Here is a 22,417-nt window from a genome sequence, read left to right on the forward strand (position 1 = left end):
ATGGGAGGGTGTCCAAAGTGTGTGTGCACACATAATGGAGTGCATACACAACGTGTGAGGGGAATAGTGTGTTGATGTGTTTCTGCGGGGTACATGGACAGAGGGAGGGTGAGCGAGCAGGTGTGTGTGTGTGTGAGGGTGTGGGGTGTATGGATGTGCGTACGTGGTGCAGGTCTGTACTGGGTGGGTAGGGTGTGTGTTTATGTGTGTGAGGGACATGTATACACATGTGAATGTGTGTTTCTCTGGGCTCAGGAAGCTGGGTGCCCTGTGTGCAGGCCGGGTACAGCCTGAGTTTTTGTGTGAGTGGGAGGGTGAAGGGGGTGTGTGCAAGTGTGCTTGCACGGGCTGTGCAGTGTGTGACTATGCGGGGGCGCTGTGTATGTGGGTGTGTGTGAGTGTGTGCGCAGGGGCGGCCGAGGACAGGGGCCGCCCCGGAGGGGGAGGCGTCTGCCCTGCGTGACTCGCCGGCGTGTCCGGGCCTGGCGCCTTCAGCCAGGAGGCGCGGGAGGCGCGGGAGGCTCGGGAGGCGCGGAGACGCTCCAGCCGTCCTGCCGCCGTCCGCGCGGGCCGTCCGTCCCCTCGGGGCCCCGGGGCCCTGGGCCCGCGGCTCTGGGGGGCGGGCGGGGACCCCTGGGGCCCGCCTGCCGCCGGGAGGGCCGAGGACGCAGCCCGTGGGGCGCGGAGGAGCGGCCCTGGTGCCCCGAGAGGCGCGCCCTGCTCCGGAAGCCGGGCCCCCGGCGCGATGGGGCCGGGGCAGGGGCGGGGGCCGGGGCCGGGGCCGGGGGCCCGGGCGTGCGGCGGCGCTCGTGGGCAGCGCCGCGTGGCGCGTGGAGCGCGCGGGGGCCGGGGGCTGGCGCTGGGAGCACGCCGTCGGTGTGGACTGCAGCGCCCCGGAGCCGCGCTGCCTCTGGCTGCCCTGCCTCAGTCACAGCGACGGCCACGCGCCCAGGTCGCGGCGGGCCAGGGTGAGCACCAGGGAGTGGGGCCAGGGGCAGGGGCAGGGGCCTGGGCAGGCCTCAAGGGGAGGTGGGGGCGGGGGTAGGGGCCACCAACTCCCTGTGATCTTTGAGCTGTGTGTGCCCTGCTTTCCTGGACCAATGCCCCGGAGTGGGGAGTGAGTGAGGAGCTGGAAAGACGCCTGTGAGGGCGGTGGGATTGTGGCTGAGAGATTTTCCAGGGGTGCTGGATGACAAACCTCAGTTTGGGTGGTGGACTCCAGTGGTTTCAAGCCTACTGGTTTACAGGCAGTGGAAGGATGGAAGGGACCAGGGTTGTTTGAAGAGATGCTGGGGCATCTAGGCTCCTGGGGAGTTTGGGCTGGCAGGGACTTTGAGCCAGGGGCTGGCAGGGACTTTGGGCCAGAGGCAGGCAGGAGTACCACTAAAGGCAGTGGTGGGTACCACTGTCCTCCCCTGATAGTGGACCTGGGCACAGGGGCACACAGGGTTTTCTAGTGAGTGAAGGAAGCTGAGGTGGCAGAATGGGCCCAGCAGGTATCGAGTGATCTGTGGGTGAGGATTGATAGGGCGGGAATGGAGGGGGGGCAGTGTTTCTGATGTCGGGGATCAACCAGGCTGGTAGGGTGTGAATCACAGTGGGCGCCATGCCCAGCATGAACGCTGTGCTCCTTGCAATGACCTCTTTATGCTCCTGGGGGGAGGAGCAGGACTCCTGGTTCTAGTTCCTGGTGTTGCCAACCTGCCAGGTTCTGTCTAATTTGTGGCCCTGAGGCTGTCTGTCCTCCCAGAATCAATTGGTATTTCTGGATGTCTCTTTCTTTCCTGACACGAGGGTGGGAGCGTTTGGAAGCAGATCTGGGGCAGGAGAGCATTAGTGAGTGATGTCCCTGTGTTCCCTGAGCTTCTCCCTCTGTATCCCCTTATCTCTGTGCCTACCTCAGAGCAGAGCTGGAGATGTGTGTGAGCTGTACTCCTTCCTCATTGCTGGCTGCTTCTCTGTTCCTGCATCTATCACCTTTCTCTCCCTCAGGATGAGAGCAAGACCCGGTATTGTCCCAGGTCGAATGGAGGGGAGGAAAGGAAACCTGCATGTATAATAGCATAGGATTGAGGTTAAACCTATGGAAGAGAACTTCCTACGGTGGGGCTGCCACACCTGGCTGTTGATGGGGCTCCGGTGTCTCCCCTTCAGGCAAGAGTGTGGTAGCTGTGGCAGGGAGATTATCACACCGACATTCTCAGGAGCGTAGTTGGAAAGGATGGGGGAAGGGAAACTGGAGGGAAGGAAAAGAGGAAAGGGAGAGGCTGAGATAAGTGTGGGGGCGCCAGCGGTGCCTGGGCGAGGAGGGGACCTGAGAGAAGGCGGCATGCCTCCTGCCCTGGATTACAAGCAGGCCCCCCAGAGGGTAGCACCCCCAGGCAGCTGGCAGCTCCAGGCAGGATGTGTGCTGGGGGAGGGCCGGGGGGCATGCGGGGACCTGTCTCAGCCACTTCTCATCACTGGGGCAGCTGGTGGCTTAAACCTTAATCCAGGACACCAGCAAAACAATGGGCCCTGCAAACAGCCTTAGTTCTGAGCCTGGATGGAGGGTGTGCAGGGGAGGCTGCCCACACTGGAGAGGAGGGGGCATTTGGAGGGTCTCCTGAGGTCCTCTCTTCTCCACGATCAGTTCGTTGCTGGGTCAGCAGAGATCAGAAATCCAAGGGATTTCAGACCTCAGTAGAATTCCCAGAGAATTTTCTCTGGGCCCCTCAGACACCCACGGGACTGTGGAACTAAGTGGGAGAGTCCAGGCTACTGCCATAGGTGGAAGGAACTGAGGGGCCCTCACTGGACCTCTGACCTCATGCCCGAATCCTAGCTAAACTGGGGGCCGTCCAGCTTTTGCTTGGACCCTTGCGAGGTCAGAGAGCTCACAACCTCATCCGGTCATTTTCCAGATGTACACATTAGAATGGTCACCTCGGCCTGGAGCTTCACTCAGCCTCTTGTATCACCCACCTGACTGTGTCCCCTGGGGCTGTATGGAGCAAGCCTATTGCCTGCGTCATACTTTTCTTTAATCTTTCCAACTGAGTGCAGCATAGCACTGGACAAAGGGCAGGCTTTTTTCCAGCAGATGTGTTAACAGAGTGGATGGTTATCTGATGGAGCTTCTTAGTATCAGTACGTTTGGGTGGCAAATTTGAGCTTTTTCCAGCTATCAGACAGGGAAGGAAGAGGGACTTCATGGCAAAGTGGGAGCCACTCCTCCCAGAACTAGTGGTCTTCCTTCTGCACTAACCTCGCCTTTCTTTCCAGTGCCAAGGGGGAGCGAGGGGGTTGAGGACTGTGTAGGGTGGGGATGAAGGAGCTTCTTGTCCTCTGAGGGGTTAGGTTAGGCTCCCTGAAGTGGGGGGTTGAAGAGCCCCCAAGGGAGGCCTTGCGGCTTTTCCCCAGGCATTCTGCCCTTGGCTCCCATCTTCTCCAATCAGCCCTCTGCCTCCTTGTGAACACATCTCTCTGACACCCTCCTTCACTTTTCCTCTCTGTGTCTGAGCAGGGGACCTGAAAGGAGCCCTCCCCCAGGCACTGTCCATTCTCTCCTCCTGCTTGTCCCAGAAACAGTCCTGTGTGTCCTCAAATCCTTGCCTTCAGACATCCTCTACCATGTCATTCTGGGGAATCTCAAGTATTCCAGCAAGCCGGTCAGAGGGCAACAAAATGTCCCCCCACCTGCTTTCTCACTCTGCTCCAGTGAACCAGCCAGGCTTCTGGGATGGGCTCCTGAGCCTCAGGAAGTCCCTTCAGTTGTCTGATGTCCAGTCCACTCCTTTGTGGCTCTTAGTCCCCAATCTGTTCTCCTGAAGGATGTGTATGGGGGACCAGTCCATCTGTGCATGTGTATGTCTGTATGTGTGGCGTGTACTGTGCAAGCGAGACTGATTATGTGCGACTGTGTGTGCACATGTCTCCTTGCCCGCGTGAGTGCGTGTGTGTACTCTTCTGTGTGTGTGCACTTTTCACATGAGTGCGCTTGTCTGGGTGTTGTGGTGTGTTCCGTGTGCATGAGTGTGTGTGGGTGTGTGTCTGTGTGTGTGAGATTGTGCAGCGGCTGGAATGAGCTCCGACAGCAGCAGGCACTTTGTGTCCAGTGCCCAGCACACAGTAGGTGCTCAGTGAACATTTGGTGAACTGAACTGAACCAACACCTGGCTCACTGCAATGAGTTATTTCCTTGGAGGCAAAGGTGTCATGAGGGGACTGAGAGGAAAGAAAGAAGGAAAAAGCTGTTGGGCTGATGAGGATGAGAGAGGAAGGAAAGGCTGAAGAGGAGGTCAGGGGCAGAGGAGGGTGCCTGGAACCCCATGGATCCCGTCCAATCCCCATCAGGTTCTCTGGGCTGCAGGAAGCAGTGTACAGACTTGGGACTGTGGGCCACAAGGCCACTCACCCGTCTTCCTGTGCTCCCACAGCTGCCACTGGGCCCTAGAGATGCGTGCTCTCCTGGGCGACCCCTCCCCTGGCAGGGGCCACGGACACTGCTGCTGCACAAAAGTCTCCAGGATGGCTTTGGCTTCACCCTGCGCCACTTCATCGTGTACCCACCTGAGTCTGCCGTGCATAGCAGCCTGAAGGTACCCCCAGCTTGCCCACTGCCCTGGCCCGTCCTGAGGAGGCCTTGATGGGGGAGAGGAGATTGCTTTGCACTGTTCCTTCCCTCTGTGGTCTTTCTTCTGTGGCCTAGGTGACTTTCATCTTCTCAAGAGAGGGGAGGGGTGGCAGGTTCAGGACAGGGAACTGAGAAATGGGGGAGCCAGGATGCTTGCTCACACTTCAGATCTTGGTCTCTGGAAGGTGGACAGCCTGCTCGGAGAGATGCAGTCCTAGGACCCCTTGTCCACTGGCCACTTCTGAGCTGGGTTTGTCACTCCCTCTCAGCCTGAGTTCTCAGTGAGTTTGTGTTAACATCCCTCTGGAACCCCTCCCAGAGCACCCCAGGCTCATGCCGGCTTCAGGTCTTTGTGCTGGAAGGAACACTTGGCTGGGATGAAGGAGACCTGGGTTCTCACCCTGGTACAACTCCTAACTCATGGTGGATCTCTGGGCTTCACTTTTCTTGCTATAACCCAAGGGCATTTCTCTACTTGACCCCTAAGGCCCCTTCCAGCCCTCATGTAAATGTCAAGTTCTTTTGAGTCCAGGAACCAGGCTGCTTGGCCCAACCTACAGTGTCAGCTGGGAAGAGTGGTCCCTGAAAGTGAAGCAGACATACAGGAAGGCATGAGGGGCCCTAGGCAAGAGCCAGGGCTCCCCAGGAGGGACTGGCTCCCTTTCCCAAGTCTCTCCCAGCAGCAGAGGAGGAAAATTTATTTTGGAGTCAACGAACCCGTTTCTCCCCTTCCCCCAGGGCTGGGACCAGTTTGCACAGCTGTTGGGGGACTCTCCCTTCAGGAGCTTGATCTCACTTGCCAGAGAAACTAGACAGTGGATATCACTGCCTGTGTTTGTGTGCTCGCACGGCTCTTTGTGGGCACATGTGCATGCACAGCGTGCTGGTCATGTACACACGCGTGTGTATGTAAATGTGCATATTGGTGCCTGTAAATACACATCATGTGTACATGGCTGTACAACTCTCCTAGCCATGTCTGAATCTGGGGCAGGGGGCTGCATCAACTATTCTCACTGGCTGCAGCTATGCTTCTGAGTGTAAGTGAGGGCTGATGGTATATGGGAGGGGCACTGTCCCACCCCTTGATGCCCACGGATACCAGCCCCCTAGTTCCTTGGAATCTTCAGTTCTGTCTTTCTTGCTTTTCCAGAATGCCCTTTCTTCCTGACCCCTGCCAGCTTCTTTCAGAGGTCCCTGCTGAGGGGTCACCAGGGCAAAAGCAGCCTTAGTGATCTAGATGGCTGAGTGGTGGGCTTGTCTTTGAGAGACCTAGTTCACATGAGTAGGGTAGGCCAGGGACTGGCTCCATTTCCAGAACCTGCCCAGAACTGGGGGCTTGCAGGGAGCTCAGCCATCTAAATGCATCTGTCTGCCTCTACCACCTGCTTCCTGTGCTGTCAGCTCATATCAGTGGGCACACACCTCACATGGGAGGGCCAAGGGCAGAGGGACTCTCAACAGTGCCCGGAGTCCTTCTTGTCCTGGCTGGGGTGCCAGAGTCCTGGGTTCCAGCCCTGGCTCTGCTATAAGTCATCTGTAAAATGGATAATCTGTGGAGAGGGTTAGACAAGATGACGCCGAAGGTCAGGTCCTGCTCTAAAATACCCTTCCTCCTGGCCTTTTGTGTCTCTCTGACCTTCTCCTTTCTCTAGTTTCTGTTTCCTCCCCAAATCCAGTGTCCTTCCCCCTCACTCACTAGGCTGTTCCCAGAGGCCTCCCTAATGGGTCCCCTTGACTCAGTTTCTTAGCCCTGTACCTAGATGCCAGAATCCTCTTCTCTAACTGGTATTTTTACATCTGCTCTCTCCCACTCATGAACCTTCACTGGCTCCCTCATTCTCTCATTTCAAACTCGAATGTTTTAGTCCAACTTCTGTGGCTTGCTGGTGTTGACTTTCTCCTTCAGCTCAGCTGATTCAGTCTTACATTTGCTTGCTTATTTCTGATACCAAGGGCCTGCACACTCCCCTTCCCTCACCCAGAGCCTTAAAATTCCCTCCCCCAGGGGAACACTAATCAGGCCTTGCCCTCCCATTCTCTAAGACCTGACAGCCACTGTTTGCACTTGTCACGCCTGCTTATCTGTGTCTGTCTGGTTCTCTCTCTGTTAGTATGTTTGGTTTGAGCTCCCCAAGGGAAGGGGTCATGGGTCCCCCATTGGATTGGGAGCTTCCAGATGGCTGAGATGTTGACATGGTGAGATCAGCATGAGAGAGAGCTCATGTCATTGGGGAATCATGCCTGGGACTTGATGTCCCCATAGACACCCCTCCCACCCCTTCCAGGCACTGGGCTACTTGAAGAAGATAAGAGAGTAGGCCGTTGGGTGAGGGAGATTGAAAGGCCCCGCCCAGGTGGAGCTGGGCCTCCCTCTGTGCTGTTGAGGGCTGGACTAAGGGCCAACACCCATCTCTCTGTCCCCCGCAGGAGGAAGAGAATGGAGGCCGAGGAGGAGGTAAGGAGTGTTGAGGGGATGGGCCCCAGGGACTGGGGCAGAGCCGGGACTCATCCTCCAGCTTCTTTTTCCCTCCCTCTCCCCCAAGTCAGCCTGGATTTTGCTGTGCCTCTCACCCTTGACGGCTGTTCCTGTCTTTGCCCTTCTCTGTGTGGCCACTGGACATCTGCTCTCTCTCTCTAGCCTCCCTTTCTTTTGTCACATTTGTCTCCCTCTGGGTCTTTCCATTTCACGCCAGAAGTGGCACTCTGGGAGCAGATGGATTTCTAAGACCTGGCCCCTGCCCTGGAGTTATTGCTAGCTTAAGCTGAGGCACACACAGGGGCTGCAGGGCCTGGGGGCTGCTGGTGAGGTGCAGCTGATCAAGGGCTGTCCTTGAGGATATGTTGAGCATAAGTAGGGGGACCCTGAGATCTTATCTTTTCCAGTATGAGCCTACACCCCCTGGCTGTCACCCTTACCATTTCAAAGGATCTCCTACTGGCACCCAGGCTCCCCAGGGTATTCAAGGCAGAAGTCCTTGAACAGGCAGCCTTCCTTCTCTGCCACTGGGCTTTCTGCAGGGAAGCCAGGGGGACACTGTCTTCCTGAGTCATCATCACAGAGGCCTGTGATGGGAAGGAGCCAGGTGACCTAGAACAGGCCCAATTCTCTGGTGGAGACAGTTAGCAGAAGAGTATTGCTGGGGTATAATGTGATGTTGGAGGTGTGGGTGTTGGGAGTCTGTGAGCTTCAGGGCCTTTCTGCAGCTCCCCCTGGCCTGTGGGTGTGGACATTCTCTGTGTATGGGAGTGTCCCTCCCTGCTGGTGTGTCTGCAGGGCTTGATACAGCCTCTTTTATGGTACCCTTTCCTTTGTCTTGTGATGTGTGTGTGTGTGTGTGTGTGTGTGTGTGTCTGTCCCACTAGACAGTGAGCTAAGAAGGGGAGGAACAGTGTCTCTCTGGCCTTTTTAGTCCACTTTCTAGTGCAGTGTTGGGACGCAGGAGGCATAAGGAGCTGCTCTGCATCTGTGTAGGTTTCTGTTCTCCCGGGAGCGTGTCCTCCTGTCTGCCCCTGTGCATCCGTGCCCTTGTGCATGTGCGGGTCTCTGTGTCTGTGTGAGTGTGATTGTTCTCTGAGTGTGTGTCCTCTGTGTGTGTAGCTATGCATGGGTGTGACCTTCAGCAGCCTCCCCCAGCTAACCTGGCTGATGCTCACCAGGACCCTCCCCCCGGCACCGCCTGGAGCCCATGGATACCATCTTCGTCAAGAATGTGAAGGATGAGGGCCCTGCCCACAGGGCAGGGCTTCGCACAGGTGAGCTGTCCCAGTTACGGGGCTCATTGCACCCCTCTGGGTCTCTTCTCCCTACCCTCTGCTTAGGATGGGATTCTTGGACCCAGGTATTAATTAGGGAGTCTTCTGAGTATTGTCGTCCATACTGAGTACTCAGGTGAGGCCACTGATACACCGTGGTCTGCTCACCCGTGGTCCTGCCCTTTGTCCCCAGGAGACCGGCTGGTGAAGGTGAACGGGGAGAGTGTCGTTGGGAAGACCTATTCCCAGGTCATAGCTCTGATCCAGAACAGGTGAGCGCCCTGCCTCTCTTCTCCCATAATCTCTCCTGCCCACTCACCGAGTCCCTGCACACCCCGTCCCCTTGGCCCTGGGGGTGCCCTGGCGACCAGGACCCCTGTTCTCCCAGCCCCTGTGGCTTCAGCTGGGCCTGACCCCCTGCCCTGTCTCTGCAGCGATGATGCTCTGGAGCTCTCCATCATGCCCAGGGACGAAGACATCCTCCAGCTGGTGAGTCCTGCTCTGCAGCCTGGCATGGAAAACCCCTGGGGCTCAAGGGGCAGGCCAGCCTTTCTCCTTGGGCCTCCCTCCTGCGTCTTCCCCTCTGCGGGCAGAGAAGAGAGTGGAGGAGGCAGCACCAGCCTGGCATTGCCCAATCAGGGATGCCAGGCCCATCCCTGGGCTGGGGCTGGTTGTTGCTTCATTCAGGGCTGCTCTGCGTTAGGGGAGGGGAAGGTGCCGGCCTAGGCAGACAGGATTCCTGCCAGGGTATCTGGAAGGAGAGTGGCCCAGCGGGCCCTGCCAGACTGGCACGTTTCTGTCCTCTCCAGTGAGACACCTTCTCCCTGCCTGGCCCCAAGTGAGCGTGTCTCCTATAGCTGTGTCCACACACACAGCACACCCCACCCCACTATCGTGTGCTCTCATTCACACAACACACCACGCACCACTCAATATACAAGCAGAACATGCCAGCTACACAGCCACACAACACAACCCCTTAGCACCCCTTCATCTAGCAGGCCATACACCACAGTACATGAAACACACACACAATGCACCTAGCACACCACAGCAGGCACACGCCACCACACACACAACTTCTCAGTGCTGCACACAGGTACCCACTCCCACACGGCCCCCTCAAATATCACAGTACAGCACAGACATCACAACAGCACAGCATACTTCTCAGTATCTCTGTTCCCCACAACACAACACATATACAGTGTATCACAACACACACACTTGAACTTCTTACCACTCACTGACATCACAAACGCTTGCTGTTGTCACAACACATGCCCACAAACATCGCAGCACACTCCAGCCCAGCACAGCACAGGTGCCAGCGCTCACCAGTATCACTGTAACCAAACCTTACACCGTCATGATGCCCAGTCCAAGCTCCCCTCCCCCCGCAGGTACTTCTGCACACCCAGAGCTCGGCATTGGGCACAGCAGATGCCATGGACACTACAGGTGGCATATTGTGCACTCACATGTGTACCTGTTAGCCCCACACACTCCACATACACATGCACACGCACATGCTGTCTCTCTCTGTGCCCCCTCCCAGCCTTGACCCGGAGCCCAGGGCAGTCCTCTCTGCCCAGTGCCCAGTTCCCTAGTCTCATGGATCTCAGCCAGATGTCAGCTTATTTGCCCCCAAGTTCACTGCCCCCCAGGGGAGGACTGAGTGCCAAGCCCAGGAGGCCCTCAGTGCTGGCTTCTACCCTGGATGTGTTCTCATAATCACTGTAATCATAGTGCCATGCTTGGCACCATTCCCCTCTGGGAACCTCCACCCCCTGACCTCAATTGTCCCCTTGCCCTTCCTGGCGAGGGGGAGACAAGAATGGGGGCCCAGAGAGGTGCACACGTCCCCTCAAATCGCAAAGGCCCTGCTCATACACCCCAAGGCTGAAGCTAGGCAAGCTACGGCCCAGAGCCCTGCCGTGCCCCCTCAGGCCTGGAGGGGGTGACAGGGAGGGCCTAGGGCGTGTCCTCCCATTCCTTTTTCAGCTGGAGGGGGCAAGAAATGAGGAGGGCAGCAACCTGGAGCTCTGCTACCCAGGCTCCAGTGGGCAGCCCCAGATGTCAGCATCTGGGGGCCTCCGCTGCCCGCCCCGTCCCCGCCGGCCAGAGGGTGGGGCCCAGGCATTCCTGTGGTTGGGAGCCAAGGCTGGAGGCCAATGGGGCCGAGGCAGCCGCTGACGCCACCACCGACGCTGCGAGGCCCCTCCACACCCATCTTCCCCTCCCTCCTCCCCCTCGCGCCAGCCCGGAGAGCCGGTGGGGGCCGAGGGCAGCCGCAGGGAGGGCGGACCAGGGCGGTGGGGGCGAGGAGGCCGGGGCTGGCGCGGTGGCCCGAGGGGGCGAGCGGGGGGCGGCGGCGGCGGCGGGATGCCCCGGGCGTGATGCGGGGCGCGCGCGGAGCGGGAGCCGGCGGGATGGCAGGAAGGAGAGGTATGTGCGCCGCCCGGCCGCGTTGGCCCGAGGGGGCTGAGTGTGCGGGGGTGTGGTTTAGCGCGTTTCCATCACATGTTGTGTGTGCCGGGACTGGAGGTAGAGTTATTCGCGTGTGTGTCTCATTGTGTTTCTCTGTGTATGTGTGAGTGTGTCTCTGGGTGTGTATTTTCCTGTGTCTCCTGTGGTGTGTGTGTGTGTCTGTCTGTTTTCACCCTCGCACCCATTTGATACTCACCCTGAGATGGGCCACCAGGCAGCCCATCAAGGGCCAGGCGAGGGCAGGGCCACAAGGCCGCTGTCCCTGGGGGCTGCCTCCTTTTTTGGCCGGCCTGGGCACTGGCCCTGTCACTCCTCAGTAATGCCGAGTCAGCCTCAGCGCCCAGAGCCAAATTCCAGGCCTCTGGTGGCAGAAGGTGGCCCAAGGCCCCTCAGCCAGTCTGGCCCCTCCCCCACCCTGGCCCAGACTGAGCAGGAGGTGAGCTAGTTTCTCCTCTCCCCAGTGGCCCAGGAGCGAGGCTCCCAGCTCCCATCCAGGGGACAGTTGGACAGCTGGGCTTTCTGGCTGCCTCCCCCAACAGCCCCCCCCCTTAGACACACCCCTTAACCGGCTCCTTCTCTGTCATTTGCCACTTTGACTGGTCTATGGTGGGGCTTCCCAGCTCCGCCTGAGGGGCTATGGGCACTGTTGGACATAAGGAAGCAGGAGGCAGCTGAGGCCAGCATGGGGGGAGGACCCAGAAAACAGATGTTGGAATGTTTGTGGCTAAAGGCAGTCCTTGTCATAAGTCTTAGAGAAATTCTAGCTCTTTCTCCAGTGTGTGTGTGAGTGTGTGTGTGTGTGAGTGGGACTCTCAAAGGCCTCTTATTTCTGTCCTCACTCCACTGTCTTTGGAGCATGCCCTTCTCCCTCCACCCACTCAGGACTTCCCCTGCTTGGTCCTCTCCTTTTAGCCCCCTTCTCTGCCATCCTGAGCTCCCAGGCTTCTGTAGCCCTGCCCTGTGGGACCTGTCCAGCCTGCTCACCTGCCTCTGTCCCCCGCCAGGCCTACTCCCAGGATGCCTACCTGAAGGGGAACGAGCCATATTCTGGAGAGGCCCGGAGCATCCCAGAGCCACCCCGCATCTGCTACCCTCGAAAGACCTATGCCCCGCCAGCCCGGGTCTCCACCTGGGCCACTATGGTGCCTGAGCCCATCTCAGCACTGCCTAGTGACCCCCGGAGTCCTGCTGCCTGGAGTGACCCGGGGACCCGCGTCCCATCTGCTGCCCGCATCCATTCGGACAACCCTTCTTTGGGGATGAGCCAGCCCCGCCCCAGCCCTGGTGCCTTCCCCCACCTTCCCTCAGAGCCCCGGACACCCCGTGCCTTCCCAGAGCCCGGCAGCCGGGTGCCCCCCAGCAGACTGGAGTGCCAGCAGGCTTTGTCACACTGGCTGTCGAACCAGGTACCCCGCAGAGCAGGGGAGAGACGGTGCCATGCCATGCCCCCTCGGGCCCGCAGTGCCTCCCAGGACCGGTTGGAGGACATGACTGCCCACCACCCGTGGCCCTGTTCCACCTCCCAGGGTGCCTTGAGCCAGTTGGGCCAAGAGGGCTGGCACCGAGCTCGCTCAGACGACTACCTGAGCCGGGCCACTCACTCAGCTGAAGCACTAGGGCCAGGGGCACTGGTGTCACCTCGCTTTGAGCGCTGTGGCTGGGCTTCGCAGAATCCATCTGCCCGCACTCCAGCCTGCCCACCCAGGGACCTGTCTGGACCCCAGGCTCCACCCCCGCCTGGTCTGCAGGGCCTGGATGATATGGGGTACATCGGGTACCGGAGCTACAGCCCATCATTCCAGCGCCGGACTGGCCTCCTGCATGCACTCTCCTTCCGGGACTCACCCTTTGGAGGACTGCCCACGTTCAACTTGGCCCAGTCCTCTGCACCGTTCCTACCAGAGGCCTCTGAACCACCCAGGGTTGTCCGGCCAGAACCCAGCACTCGGACCCTGGAGCCTCCTGCTGAGGATCGTCGAGATGAGGTGGTCCTGAGGCAGAAGCCTCCAACAGGCCGCAAGGCCCAGCTACCCCCTGCAAGACAGATGAACCGTGGGTTTGGTGACGAGTCCTCAGAGCCAGAGACCAGTGGGCGAGGGGAACACCTGGGCAGGAAGGTGGCTCCTTTGGCCACTGCAGAAGACTCTCTGGCTTCCATCCCCTTCATTGGTGAGTGATGGTGCAGGGGGCTGTTTTGGGAGACTTGGTTGTCTGTGCCCTGTTGTACTCCACCACCTATCACCAGGGGCAAAACTCTGAGTTTGGTGCTGATGGAACCAACCTGTTTCTTTGTCCATCCATCCATCCATCCATCCATCCATTTTTCCTTCCTCTCTCCTTCCTTTGTTCATTCATTTTTTTCTGCCTTCTTTCCATTCTTCCATCAGTCTTTCCTTTTACCCTACCTTCCATCCTTCTATCCTTCCTTTGTTTCTTTCACTCTTTGTTCTTTCCATCCATCCTCCAACCTTCCATCTATCCAGCAAGTATTTGTGTCAGGTACTGTGCTAGGCCCCATGCTCTCCTGGAGTGTGTGGTCCAACAGGGGGGATATATGATCAGACGAGCAATCCAGTGGGATGAGTTTGTGATGGGAATATAGGGAGCCCTAGGAGACAGAGAAGGGCCACGTAGCCTAGACTGGGGCATGGTGGCCAAGGAGAGAACCTTCAAGAAAGGAGATTTTGGCTAAGCTTAGAAGGACAAGGAGTTAGCTAGGGGAAGAATGTTCAGGGAGAGAGACTGGAAGATGCAAGGACCTTGAAATGATAGAGGCAGGATGTCCCTCCAGGTCATCAGAATGGGTCCAGATGTGCCTTGGCAGACTCTGGGAGTCTGGACTTTATCCTGAGAGCAGAAAATTTGTTGCCTCTAGAACAGCTGTTGGATAGGGAAAGGCAAGAGAGTGGAGAGGCCGGGTGATTCCCAGGTTTCTTGCCTCCCTGAAGAGTGGTGCCTCACCTCCATTTGGGAATGAGAGGTGAAAAGCTTTAGGGCTTGCTGAATATGAGGCACTTGTGAGGGAGCAGGGTGGGCTGGGCTGGGTCTAGGGGCTTGAGAGAAAGACCAGATGCAAAGTCCTGGGACTGGGAGCCAGGAGCCGAGAAATGGAGCTGAGGGTGGTGAGTTCACTGTAGTGTAGCCGTGGGAGTGAAGGAGAGGAGACCCAGGCTTGCCCCCCCCCTCCCCCCGCCAGTCTTCAGTCTATGTAGGCAGACAAAGCCCTAGTAAGCTCCCAGTCTGAGGGGGAGGTAAATCTTTATTTTCAAAGTACTCCCAGTCTGACAGGGATACAGCCCCTGCCCTCAAGGAGCCCCCAACTAATGCAGGAGATGTTCTTTATCCTCAGGAAACCCCCAGTCTGGTTGGGGAGACACAGTCCCTGCCCTCAGGGGCCTGGTCTAAGAAGGGCAGCTCAGCTCCTTGCCTGGGTGCCCTTGGTGTGACGGGGAAGGCGGACTGAGCCTCCATGACCACAGTGTTGTTGGTGGACACCCTTGGTCCTAGGCATGTTGTCAGCAGGGCCCTGGAGACTTGAAGGGCCTTGGGGATGTGGTCTGGGCCCGGAGACAAGGCTGGGGGTGGGGGACAGGCAGGTTCAGCTTTCTGCCACCTTCACCATTCTCCACTTCCTCCATTCTTGCAGATGAGCCCACCAGCCCCAGCATTGACCTACAAGCCAAGCACGTCCCCGCCTCCGCTGTAGTCTCCAGTGCCATGAACTCAGCTCCTGTCCTGGGCACCAGCCCATCCTCCCCAACCTTCACCTTTGCCCTGGGCCGCCATTACTCCAAGGACTGCAGTGAGTGCTCCCCACACCCCATCCCCACCCTCCCCCTTGCTGCCTGGTCCCCACAGTCTCTGCTGGGCCTGCTACCTGGTGTCTGACCTCTTCTGACTGGCTCCAGCTCCTCCTGGCCCTGCCCACACAGGAAGCCCCCGACCTGCAGCCCCACTGACCGTGTGGCCCAATGGGGGCGGTTTTGCAGGCAGCATCAAGGCCGGCCGCCGCTCCTCCTACCTGCTGGCCATCACCACGGAGCGTTCCAAGTCCTGCGATGACGGGCTCAACACCTTCCGGGACGAGGGCAAAGTTCTTCGGTGAGGACAGGGGTGGGTCCGTCACAGCCAGCTGGACAGGGCTGTCACGGGGCTTCCAGCCCCGGGGTCCCCTACACACCAGGGCAGTGAGAAAGGCGTCTGAGCCTTGGGGCTTGAGGGGGGGCTGTGGTTCAGGCCCTCGCTGTGCTTCCCACATCCCTCAATCTTGGCCCTTGCTCCCCAGGCGCCTGCCAAACCGAGTACCCAGCTTGCGGATGCTTCGGAGCTTCTTTACCGACGGGGTGAGTGGCGTGTGCGTGCAGGCGAGGGTGCTGGAGTGCTGGCCAGGGCCTGGCATAGGGGCCAAGCCTATGGCCTCTGACATCGGAAATGGGCTCCTTCGGTTCCTGCTCTCTCCTTTCTCCCTGCACCCACTCACCCCCATGTCAGCCATGTGACCCACCCTCCTCTGTGGGCTCTGCCATCACTTCTTAAAGGCACCGTGCACCCTCCCAGCCAAGGCCTTTGCGCTTGTCGTTCCCCCATCTGGAATGTGCTTTCCACAGCCCCCTATACCGGCCATACAACTCACTTTTTTACTTTCTTCAGGTTTTTTTAGGCCTTCCATGAAATTTCAGCCTCCACCCCTGACACTTTATGCCTCCCTTCGCCACTTTGTCTTTCTCCTTAGCACTTTTCATGTTCTGTAATTATGTCCGTCTCCTTTCCTGCCTGTCTCCCAGCTGGAACATAAGCTCCACGAGAGCAGGGATTTTATTTGGTTGGTTTTCTGCTTGATCTCTATGGGTACTTACAACAGTGCCCGTACCGGGGAGGCACTTGGTGAGTATTTGAGTGGTGTCTTCAGGGGCCAGGGACACCAGAAAGTAGGAGGGGACACAAGGTTGAGAATGATGGAGAAGCTAAAGTTTCCAGCCTCAGGACCTGGGAAAACGTATGGTTGATTATGAAGTGGCCTTATCTCCTTGATTAGGGATGGACTGGAAGAGCCATCTTGATTTCAAACTCTCGATATCTTTGGTTCATTTAACACCTTGATGATATTGTCACCTGGTTTATTCTTATAACTTCCTCTGCTTAATTCTTCCTTGACATGTCATCTCTGTGGCTGGAGTCCTATTGACACTATCATTTCCTCTGTTTAACTCTTTGTGGACATGACTACCTGCTCCACTAACTCAGTCTTTATTGATGTTTCGACTTCCTCTGTTTATTTAACTCTGTGTTGACACAATTACTTCCCGTTTCCTTAATTTCTTCAAGTCTATAAAATTACGTGAGGCTTCAGATTGGCTTTTCTGGCATAGTGAGGCACGTGGTCTGCAGCTCAGAGCCTTTCCTCCTTTCTGGCTTCCCTAGCACATGTGTCTCATGACCTCAACCTAGAGATTCAGAGAGGCAAGCAAGGCCATGAGGCCACACAGCACAGCAGAGCATAGCACAGGCATATGCCAGGCCCTTGTTGCTGTGAGTGGTTCCGTGGGGTTCCTGAGGTGCTGGCACTGTGGGAGCCACCTTAAGTTGCCCTCTGTTTTCTTGCTGCAGTCCTTGGATAGCTGGGGCACTTCCGAAGATGCTGATGCTCCTTCTAAGCGACACTCAACCTCTGACCTCTCAGACACGACCTTCAGCGATATCAGGAGAGAAGGCTGGTTGTATTATAAGCAGGTCCTCACCAACAAGGGGAAGGTAAGATGGCTGGAGGAGTGAGGTGAAGGTGGATGGAGGCTGAATCCAGCAGAACTCTCCAGCTTCTCACCCCACAGCCTCTGGAGCCAGAGAACCGACTGAGGCTGTAGCAGGGGCGTAGAGGTTAGATGTTAGGAAAAAACTTGTTGGGGAATCTAAAGAACTCATGAAAAGAGGTTTGTCTGTGGGATGGATCTGATCAAGCTGTGCTTGGAATTCTGACAAAACCAGTCCACAGTGATCCTTGGCAGATCACCCCAAAAATGGCCACTTAGAGCTCATGGAAAATGAGGGTGCAAGGCCAGGGTGATTCTCTTAGGGGGGCTTATGCCCCCCAAAGAAAGCAGAGGTCCACATTTTCAAGGCCAGCAAAAGTTTTAGTCTTTATCAAGGGCAACTGACAGCCCCTGGGGCCTCTTTCATGTGGCTTCCTGAGGAGTGAATTAGAGAGAGCCAAAGTAGAGGCAAGAAGATCAGTTCAGAGCTGCCACAGAGATCCAGGTGAGAGATCAAGGGGCTGGGGCCTAGAGTGGAGAGTGGGGGAAGAGGAGAAGGTGGGGCCCCTGGTCCATGGAGATTAAACCTCTGTTGCAGGCCAGCACCATAGCTGAGTGGAGGGAGGAGAGGCAGCCCCACTGCTGTCCCCCGAGCAGCCCAGGCAAAAATGAGTGGTGATCATAACCTGGGCTTGTCTCTTGACTGAAACATGAATTGCTGGGGAAGCTTAGGTGACTCACCTGCCTATGACTCAATTTCCTCATCTGCAAATGGAGCTAATAATAATCCCTAGCTCATATGCCTGTTGCTGAGGATTAAATGAGATGGATGTACCCAATGCCTGGCATGGGGGAGCTGCTGTTCTGCTTATTGCTATTACTTGACTTTTCCACCCTGCCTTCTAGGGGTCTTGTACCTGGAAAGAAGATAGGCTTTGAAGTCAGACAGACTTGAAATTCCTGCCCAGCCACTCATCAAGCATAAGACTTTGGGCATGAGGTCTCTTAACTTCTGAGCCGCACTTTTCTGATCTGTAAGATGGGGGACAACACTGTTCTACTTCAAGCACTGAGGGTGAAGTCAGATGTGTCATCCTGGCAGGGCTGGCTCATCTGTGCCCTCATCTAGTCTGTAGATGACTAAGGGCGTGGCCTGCCCTGATTCTCAGTTGAGGTTCTGGGATTTCATGGCCAGAGAGCCAGGCCAGTCCTTCCCTGCTGGGGTTCATGATGAGCAGAAATAGCTCAAGTTGTATAACACTTACTAGTGCTTGACAGTTGTGATGGGGGCGTCCAGGGCAATAGCGTACAGTAGGTTACCCTAGCCTCGGTGGAGTGGGTGAGACATGAAGGATGTGTGAGAATCCACCAAGCTAGGAGGGAAGAGAGTGGTCTGACAGGAGAGATGCCCTCCTGGATGATCTGGAGAAAGGTGGGGAGGGGGTTCTGGGTGGCTGGGAGCCAGGGTAAGAGGTGGAAGCCAAGGTCGGGAGTTGGGTGCCTGCACGAGAGGAGGGGGCTTGTCACTCAGGGCAAGCCTTTGCAGGGATTTAAATGGAGGGTGGGATATGTGTGAGCCTAGGAGGCAAGTGTTGCTTCTGTGACAGGAAGAGGCAAAGCCACTGCTCTGTCCAGGTGAGCGAGGGTGGGACCCTGACCAAGATGGTGGCATGGGGCTGAAGAAAGGGGACAATTTAGAGAGATTCAAGGGGAATAAAAGCCTGAGCTTTTGCTGATGTCTGGGAGGTGAGGGAGGTAGAGGAGTCAATGCTGGTTTGTGGGGTCTCAGCTTGGGTTGTGGGGTAGTGGGTTGTGGGTGGTGGGACCCTCCCCTTAGCCCCTGGCACTGGAGAGGCAGGTTTGGGGAAAAGAGGACAAGAGGTTCTTTTGAGGCCTTGTGGAATCCAAGGGTGGAGGTGTCCTGGGGACAGAGGCTCCAAGGGTGTGGCAGTCAGGATCGAGGCCCACCTGGGGAGGCATTGGTCCATCAGGGTGTGCATGGGCACCCAGCCAAGGGTGCAGGAGCACAGGGGGAAAGGGCAAGAGACAAGCTGCACCTTGAAAGGAAGTGGGGGGGATGGTGGCTAAAGAAGAGAGCCAGCAAGGTGGCAGCAGACCAGGAAGGGTAGCAGGGGCCAGCTGTGTGGCTGAGGAAGGGGAGCCAGGTGTAGACAAACCATTCTAGCCCAACATTTGAGCCCCTTGGAGGGCCTTTGAGAGCTGCTGCTCCTGCCTCTCAGGTAGTCTGTTCCTAGCTCTAGGTGGCTCCTGGGAGCCCAGCCACAGTGTCTCCTGGGCAGGGAGAGGAACTGGCCCCTTCCTGCTCACTGATGGGTTCTGGATGATGGGCTTCCACTCCCACCTTGACCAGAACCCGATTTCACTCATCCTTTCGGTGCCATGGCCTGGGAGTTAGGAGAGGGGTCCTCAAGTCAGCTTCAGGCCCTTGGTCTGTTCAGGGTCCTGACTGCCAGCCAGATGTTGTCTTTTCCCACAAGTCCAGCCTCTCTGGAGTGCACCCCCATCTCCCAGTCTCTTTCAGAGACACTGACTATCAGGCAGAGGGAGTGGGTGTGACATGTTCATCCAGCCACAGACCCAGCACTTGAGCTGGATGCGACCTGGGAGACCAGCTAGTTCACCTCTCGTTTTAGCAACAGGGAACACTGATGCCAAGGGAGAGGGCTTGACTTGTCCAAGGTCACCTAGCTGGGTGAGTCTCAAAGAGGCAACCTTATTACCACCTCACTTTGACATTAAACTTCTCCTGGAGGGCCCTGCTGTCTCCTGCTTGGGCCCCCAGGTGAGTGGCGGTAGGCAGGGCTCAGAGCCAGACAGTGACTGTGTTCTCCCACTTTGCTCTGAGGGCAGAGGCTTGTGCTGAGTGTGGAGTAATAGGAGGTCCACCAGCCAGAGGACAGGAGCTCTCAGCCTGAGATGGAACTCTTGCCCTCAGGGTGCCCCGAGGATGATTCACCCATTTTTCAGTAAATATTGATGAGCACTTCCTGTGCACCTATCGAGGCTCTAGGATGTGGGATGTGGACTGAGAGGACAGACAAGCTTTCTGCCTCAGGATCTTACCATATACAGGAGAAGTCCACAACCAGCATCACCTGAGAGTGCAGTAAGCCCCCAGGGAGAACAAACAGGCTATGCAATGGCCTTTAAGTCGGGAGAGGGGGTATAGTAAAAAAAAAAAAAAAGGTCAGAGAAGGCCTCACTGAGGAGGGGATGTGGTGACATTTGAGCTCAGACCTGAAGGGTGAGAAGGAGGCCACCCCGTGAAGCGAGAGAGAGGGCTCCAGGCAGAAGGAACAGCAAGAACAGAGGCTTGAGAAAGGGTGGGCTTGGCTTGTTCACTGAAGAAAACCCTGTGGCTTTACACAGTGAGGAAGGAGGGAGAGGAGAAGGGTCTGGAGAGGGAGGGCCCAGATCACAAAGTCCTTAGGTTTGATCCCAAGGCAGTGGGAGCCGATGAGAGGGTGCTAAGCAGGGGAGACACATGATCTTGGTTACATTTTAAAACCGTGGCTGCAGCTGCTGGGAGGGGAATTGATTGTAGGAGGCAACTGGGCAGGTTTGTAGTGGGGACTGGGCAGGTTTGTAGTGGGGACTGGGCAGGTTTGTGCAGTTGTCCAGGCAAGAGGTGTTGATGGCGTGGACAAGGTGGTAGGAATGATGGAAACAGGTGATATTTGGGAAGCAGAAGTGATTTTCTGATGGGTTGACCATCAAAGGTGAGGAAAAGGGAGGAGTCAAGGGCAACTTACAGGTTTCTGGGCAACTGGGTGGATTTGCTGAGCTAGAAAAGATGGGGGTGGCAGGGTGGAGAACAGGTTTGATGGTGAAGATCCAATGCTTCAAACTGAGCATGCAGGTGGAGATGCTGCACAGGAGTGGGAGGTACAGGACGGGCTGGGGACACACTGGGAATCACCAGCGGCAGATGGATGACATCATGGGGAAGCATTCAGGGAGAGGGGAGCCCAGGACAGATTTCTGGAGCTCCCATCCTTTAGGGCAGGGTCCTAGCCTCAGTTCTGTTGACATTTGGGGCCAGATGATTCTGAGCATCGGGGGCTGTTTAGCAGCATCCTTGGTTGGCCTCTACCCACTAGATACCATAGCACTTCAGGTGTGACAACCAAAAATGTCCACAGACAAATGTCTCCTGGGGGTGATGCACCCCTGTTGAGAAAGACTGATGTAGAGGAGATGACCAGTGGAAGAGAGTGAGAAGGAGCCAATGGAATTAGGAGGAAAACCAGGGGCCGTGGGATCCCAGGTGCCAAGGATGGTTTGAAGAGGAAAGGCCATGGCCAAATGCTTCAGAGAGGCTGAGGAAAGGGCAGAGAAGGCCAGGAAGCTGCTACATTGCAGGCCTGGGTGACCTTGTAAGTGGCTTTCCTGGGAAGGGATGCCATGTGGAGTTTTGGTTTTGTTTTTTAATTCTGTTTTAAATCCTCACCCGAGTTTTCAGAGAGAGTGTGAGGGGAGACACCAATATGAGAGAGACACATCAATTGGTTGCCTCCCACAAGCCATGCTTTTGGTTGCAATTGAACCCAGGACCCTTCAGTCTGAGCACTGACATTCTAACCACTGAGCCAAACCAGCTAGGGCCTGTGTGGAGTTTTGAGTGAGAGGCAAAGAAGCGGGGAGAGCAAGTGTGGCTGACACTCTTGACCAGTTCTGCTGTGAAGGGGAGCGTATGTGGACTAGGAATGGCTTTATAAGGATTTTATGGAAGATGGCTCCTGCTGAGTGGGGCCCAGTTGCCCTCCCAGAGCCCGGCTGGTTCTCTGGGGCTTTGTCAACTCCAGATGAGTGTTGATGCTCGTCTTTAAGGATGCTAGTCTTTAAAGAGAAGGTTTCAGACTCTGGGGAGACAGAACGATGAGTAGGGGTGTCCAGGTTGGTGAGGAGCTGAGAGAGTTGGAGGCTGCCTCAGGTTCCCACCAGAGTGAAGCAGGAGAGCTCCTGGCGGGCAGTGGGGTGTCCACTGTCTACAGCTTCTAGCCCGGTCCCTCCACCCCCACCTCCCGTGGCTCTGGGGCGGGAAGGCAGCCTGTCCTCTCACACCCTCCTCCTCCCATCTCTTCCCCCCTCCTTGTGTCTCCCTGCAGAAAGCGGGCGGCGGCCTGCGCCAGTGGAAGCGGGTGTATGCCGCGCTGCGGGCGCGCTCCCTCTTGCTGAGCAAGGAGCGGCGGGAGCCCGGGCCGGCGGCGGGGGCGGCGGCCGTCGCAGGTGAGGACGAGGCGGCGCCCGTCTGCATCGGCTCCTGCCTGGTGGACATCTCCTACAGCGAGACCAAGAGGAGGCACGTGTTCCGGCTGACCACCGCTGACTTCTGTGAATATCTCTTTCAGGCTGAGGACCGGGATGACATGCTGGGCTGGATCAGAGCGATCCGAGAGAACAGCAGGGCCGAGGGCGAGGTGAGGGCCTGGCCCAGCCCCCACCGGGCCAGAGAGGCCAGCGCAGGCCCCAGGGCCACCTCTCACCTGCCGTGGACCTCCCTTCATCACTCTGAGCCTCAGTTCCCTCTTCCATAAAATGGGCAAACAACTGTACCCACCTAGGATTTGGTGTGAAGAGAACATGCACAGTGGCTCACAGAGCACCTGACGTCTTTAGTGTGCCATGACCGGCAGGGACAGTAACTGTAGGAATGATAGTAATTATTAATGTTATTAATTACTGTTACGATTGCAGGCTCTGGCACAGAGAGATCAGCTCCAGGCCAACCTCAGCTCCTTGCTGCAGGTTCGGGGGGGGGGGGGGCGGTATGTGTTTCCTATGAAAT

General features: G+C 57.0%; 1 protein-coding gene across 10 annotated transcripts in view; it reads left to right on the forward strand.

The window, feature by feature from the left end:
• ARHGAP23 (Rho GTPase activating protein 23) overlaps window positions 1-22,417 on the forward strand; it is a 72,830-nt gene that overhangs the window by 28,379 nt on the left and 22,034 nt on the right. For 3 of the 10 annotated variants that reach the window (XM_081161085.1, XM_081161082.1, XM_081161084.1), the window contains exons 2-12: window positions 4,419-4,580; window positions 7,046-7,073; window positions 8,276-8,371; window positions 8,565-8,643; window positions 8,806-8,860; window positions 11,866-13,030; window positions 14,508-14,663; window positions 14,851-14,962; window positions 15,147-15,204; window positions 16,469-16,612; window positions 21,738-22,049. In XM_081161085.1, the coding sequence (XP_081017211.1) occupies window positions 4,419-4,580; window positions 7,046-7,073; window positions 8,276-8,371; window positions 8,565-8,643; window positions 8,806-8,860; window positions 11,866-13,030; window positions 14,508-14,663; window positions 14,851-14,962; window positions 15,147-15,204; window positions 16,469-16,612; window positions 21,738-22,049 (2,367 nt within the window). Of the gene's footprint in view, window positions 1-816; window positions 969-4,418; window positions 4,581-7,045; window positions 7,074-8,216; window positions 8,372-8,564; window positions 8,644-8,805; window positions 8,861-10,749; window positions 10,820-10,865; window positions 10,919-11,865; window positions 13,031-14,507; window positions 14,664-14,850; window positions 14,963-15,146; window positions 15,205-16,468; window positions 16,613-21,737; window positions 22,050-22,417 lie in introns of those variants that run through there. The other 7 variants (XM_081161090.1, XM_081161091.1, XM_081161086.1 and 4 more) reach the window with 6 other exon arrangements.

Source organism: Miniopterus schreibersii (assembly GCF_964146895.1).
Source record: "Miniopterus schreibersii genome assembly, chromosome: 16".
Classification (NCBI taxonomy): Eukaryota; Metazoa; Chordata; class Mammalia; order Chiroptera; family Miniopteridae; genus Miniopterus; species Miniopterus schreibersii.